The 5,068-nt window shown below is 36.2% G+C and overlaps 1 protein-coding gene across 2 annotated transcripts in view; it reads right to left on the bottom strand.

The window, feature by feature from the left end:
• Positions 1 to 362: 362 nt before the first annotated feature.
• Positions 363 to 5,068, bottom strand: part of LACTB2 (lactamase beta 2) — a 27,442-nt gene continuing 22,736 nt past the window's right edge. Inside the window, exons 6-7 of one of the 2 annotated variants that reach the window (XM_006086371.3) lie at positions 1,538 to 1,619; positions 363 to 883 (exon numbers count right to left, since the gene is read on the bottom strand). In XM_006086371.3, coding sequence (XP_006086433.1) covers positions 840 to 883; positions 1,538 to 1,619 — 126 coding nt within the window. In that variant the 3' untranslated portion in view covers positions 363 to 839. Of the gene's footprint in view, positions 884 to 1,537; positions 1,620 to 5,068 lie in introns of those variants that run through there. The other variant, XM_023751984.1, reaches the window with a different exon arrangement.

Here is a 5,068-nt window from a genome sequence, read left to right as displayed (position 1 = left end):
TACCTTAATCAATAAAAGAATTGGTATATAATTCATATACTGTATATGTTTATGACTATTTCTATACTAAAACCTAAACGAGGAAAGTAAGTTGGTTATACTCATGGATTACAAAAATAATTATTATATAATGGTTTTAGCTGGGAATATAATATTTTTTAATTACCCAAAGTTGATATACATAAATCACTTGTGGAATCTATAATAATAAAAGCATAATATGCTAATTAGACTGGACAGCCGGACGACCTTCCAGACGAAGCCGGGGCCAAGGCAAGCTGCTGCGGCTGCGAGGGCCGAGCCCCTTGCACAGCTTTCGTGCATTGGGCCTCTAGTATCATTATAAGAAAGTAAACACGATAAAGGGCTACAGAATACATAATCATGATATAATCGACAGAAACATGAAAACAAACCTATCATCTGAAGATATAGACAAGGGTTGCAGAAAAGGAAGGGTTACATAGAAATTACTAAAGCAGCTAGAGAACACAGTACCACTGGCCACTGGTAATAGGTAACCAATCTCCAAGAATAATATCCAGTTTAAATTATATAAGTTTTATTATTTTTAAAGTAATCATTTTACTTAATCAATTGTAAGTGGATAAACTATTGGTTCCTGAATATTTGGTAAAATGTTACATGATCTAGGTTAGATAAATATTTTATATCATAGATGTAAAGTATAATTTATATATTTGAAAACGACATTATTTTAAAGTATATCCGGAGTTATTTTAAATGTTATATACTCTATAATCTCCATAAATAATTAATAGTTAAGAAAACATACCATTCTCTAAAAACAAAACAACAGAACTTTCACTAATATGAAACTAAAGATGAGCTTTCCATTTCTTGTCAGGATCCATGTTGCTAACTGTGGAAAGAAAGAGTAAAATTTTAACAGTGGATAAGCAAATTCACTGGATTTTAAATTATTTTCTGGCTAAAAAAAGCATTCATTCCTAAAATAATTTTGTTGCTCAATATAAAGTTGGTATTTTTTTTTTTTTGTATATTTAAGAACAATGATGAAGCTTCTACACAAAATTCAATCTTTGAACCAGTTGATTTTAAGGATAAAACCTTTATAAAGATTCTTAATTTGACAAATTAACGTAACACTAATAAACAATTGTAGAATTACTGCTTTAATATCTTTGAGTTTACTACCTTTAGGACTGCTAAAACCTTTAGCTGTTCCCAAATCTTCTACATGTAAAATTCTTCGTAGATCTTGTGGTCTAGGAGAAGAGAAGCTATTTTCCACTACATGCCTTTGACTGTCATTCTGGTGGGTGAGGTCTGGAACCTCTAAGCAAGATTCTAATTCCTGTGCGAGTGTTTGGTTCCCACGTGTGGCCCACTGGCTTTCATTATTGACCCTTTCTAGTGCCTGTCTCTTTAACTTATAGTGATATTCAAGGGAGGACTCTAATGGGTGTTATTTTTCCTGAAAGGAACTAGTTCATTTGTAAAAAAAAAAAAATTTAAATGCTGGCAGTAAAAGAAAATTTAGAAGTATACTTACATATCATTCCATCTTTTTCTAATTTTTTCAAATGAAGCAAGAGATTACGTTCAGCCACGATATGTAAATTCTCAGGAGTATTCTTAAAAAAGAGAAAGAAAACATTTTTTTTTTTAAAAAAAGGGACAGAGTTAATCCTTTTGAAACTTAAAGAAATGCAACAAAAGGAGAAAATTTTAACTTAAATTCATTTAAAAATTTTCATTTGATTGTTGACACTATTACAAATGTCTCCTGTTAAATTCACTTTTATATAGTAATAGCCAAAACTATTTCAGCTTGTACATGTCTTGCTTCAGGCACTGTATTCTTATTTATATTTCTATAGATCAGCAGTTCTCAACCTGTGGGTTGCGACCCCTTTGGGGGGTCAAACGACCCTTTCACAGGGGTCACCAAAGACCATCGGAAAACACATATATAATTACACATTGTTTTTGTGATTAATCACTATGCTTTAATTATGTTCAATTTGTAACAATGAAAATACATCCTGCATATCAGGTATTTATATTACGATTCATAACAGTAGCAAAATTACAGTTATGAAGTAGTAATGAAAATAATTTTATGGTTGGGGGTCACCACAACATGAGGAACTGTATTAAAGGGTCGCGGCATTAGGAAGGTTGAGAACCACTGCTATAGATAGAAGAGACTGTAAGTTCCATAAAGATGATAGTATGGTTTGTTTACTACTGAACACCAGAGCTTAGCATAATGGCACACAGTAGGAGCTAAATATTTTATGAATGAATAAATGTAAAAATTATCCTAGATAGCTTTGATGATACTACATACATTGGCCCTATGGTTTATTTATTAGGTTATATGATGATAACTTTTCACATTTAGTTTTCATCCTGGATACTTTTTTGGGACTTCTCTTAAACATTAATGTTTACAGTGCATTGTATCATTGACTCTCTTCTCTCTTTTTGTTAATACTCACCTGAGGATATTTTCTCCATTGATATTAGAGAGTGAGAAGGAGGGAGGGAGGGGTAGAGAGAGAGAGAGAAACATCAACGTGAAAGAGACACATTAATTGGTTGCCTCCCGCATGCGCCCCAACCAGGGCTGGAGATTGAACCTGCAACCAGTTTCATGCCCATGTCCAGGAATCAAACCCAAGACCCTTCAGTGCAGGGGCTGATGCTCTAACCATGAAGCCACAGTGGCCAGGGCTCTTTTCTTTTTTACTAACCCAACTTGCTACAGCACTATCACGCATTGATTCCCAAATATAAACCTCTAACCCTAAACTCCCCTTTAAGCTCCAGTACCATATCCTATCTCCACCAGTGTGATCTTCTAGAACAGGGGTGGGCAAACTTTTTGACTCGAGGGCCACAATGGGTTCTTAAACTGGCCCGGAGGGCTGGAACAAAAGCATGGATGGAGTGTTTGTGTGAACTAATATAAATTCAAAGTAAACATCATTACATAAAAGGGTACGGTCTTTTTTTTTTTTTTTTAGTTTTATTCATTTCAAACGGGCCGGATCCGGCCCGTGGGCCCACGGCTGTTCTAGAATGCATTATGTGACTCCCTTGCCCAAGATCTTTGAGTGATTGGTCATTCCCAGGTTTCTGGCTAAAGCTCAAATTTGTTAGCATGGCAATCAAGGCTTCTCATGACCTGATTATGCTTGTCTTTCCCGACTCATTTCCTGGGCCTCCCTTCCTGACCATCTATGCATTCATATGTGGTTTCTTCATGGGATTTCAAACACACACAATGCTCTTTTATTACTCCGTGTTTAAACACATCTTTCCTTGTTTAGATCCAATTAAATGATTTAAGTTTCTGAAGCTTTTCCAGAGAAGCCTCATTATCTTACACCTTCATCGGCAGAATTTATCCCTCCTTCCTTGTGCCCTGACATATTGTACATAGGCCTTGGAGGAAGCCTGTTGTGATAGAAACAAGATTTGAATATCTGACATCTGACACTTGAGTATGTGACATCTGCTAGTTTTGTGCCCTTGAAAAAGTTACTTAACTTACACTTTCTGAGTCAGTTTAAAAAATATTTTTATTGATTTGAGAAGAGGAAGAGAGAAACATCAATGATGAGAGAGAATCATTGATTGACTGCCTCCTGCATACCTTCCACTGGGGATAGAGCTCGAAACCTTGGCATGTGCCCTGACTGGGAGTCGAACCGTGACCTCCTGGTTCATAGGCTGACTCTCAACCACTAAGCAACACTGGTCAGACCTGTGTTGGTTTTTTATTCTATTAAGCTGGAATAATTGTATCTTTATGCAGTAAAAATTTGAGGTATTTGAATTAGGTGCCTCAAATCACATTTGTTAAGGTAAAGCATTTAAATAGTGTCTACCACATAAAAATGTGCTAAAAAATGGGAGCTATTATGATAGTATTACAAGTATGTGTTGTTTTAAATATATTTTAATGATATATTTTATTGATTTCAGAGAGGAAGGGAGAGGAAGAGAGATAGAACCATCAATGATGAAAGAGAATCATTGATCAGCTGTCTCCTGCAAGCCCCACACCAGGGATTTAGCCCACAGCCCGGGCGTATGCCCTGACTGGGAATCAAACCATGACCTCTTGGTTCATAGGTCGACGCTCAACCACTGAGCCAAGCTGGCTGGTGTTTTTTATTTTTTTTATTTTTTAAATGTGTACTTTTCCTTTCCATCAACACAACTTTGTGTTGAACATGAATTGAGTCCTTTGAGGGCAGGAATCTGTAGCCATTTTTATATCTCTGTTTTAGTCCGTGTATGGCACATGAAAGGCAGTCAATAAATGTTTGCTGAATGAATAAATCCTTTGCAATACTTAATGCCATTCTATATGCAACAGGTATTTCACACATAAACACAGTGAATACACAACTGAATACAATTCTGAATGCTAAACCAGTATTTAGGCATGGGCAGATACTTGATGATGACTCATCTGTGAGAGTTATCAGAGTTCTGTCTGTACTTACAATAGAAAAAAAGCCCAAAAGCCCTAGCTGGTTTGGTTCAGTGGATAGAGCATCGGCCTGCAGACTGAAGGTCCAAGGTTCGATTCTGATCAAGGGCACATGCCTGGGTTGTGGGCTCGATCCCCAGTAGAGGGCATGCAGGAGGCAGCCGATCAATGATTCTCTCTCATCACTGATGTTTCTCTCTCTCTCCTTTCCTGTCTGAAATCAATAAAAAAATATGTATATATGAAAAAAGAAAAAAAAAACCAATGTACTAAAATGAATAGTCTCAAGTGACTCTAGTCTAGTATTATGAGGGAATGAACTCTTTCACAGAATTTAAATATTTACATTATCCTTTTTCCAATGGCAGTCTTTTATCCTTAGCCATTTTATAACCCTTAATGTTTTTTTCTTTCCTTCCTTCCTTCCTTCCTTCCTTCCTTCCTTCCTTCCTTCCTTCCTTCCTTCCTTCCTTCCTTCCTTCCTTCCCTCCCTCTCTCCCTTCCTTCCTTCTCTTTTTCTTCCTTCTCTTTTTCTTTCTTTCTTTCTCTCTCTCTCTCTCTTCTTTTCTTCCT

Source organism: Myotis lucifugus, unplaced genomic scaffold (genome assembly GCF_000147115.1).
Source record: "Myotis lucifugus unplaced genomic scaffold, Myoluc2.0 scaffold_27, whole genome shotgun sequence".
Lineage (NCBI taxonomy): Eukaryota > Metazoa > Chordata > Mammalia > Chiroptera > Vespertilionidae > Myotis > Myotis lucifugus.
The sequence above is the reverse complement of the archived record's forward strand: the minus strand, read 5'-3'. Positions and strand labels throughout refer to the sequence as shown.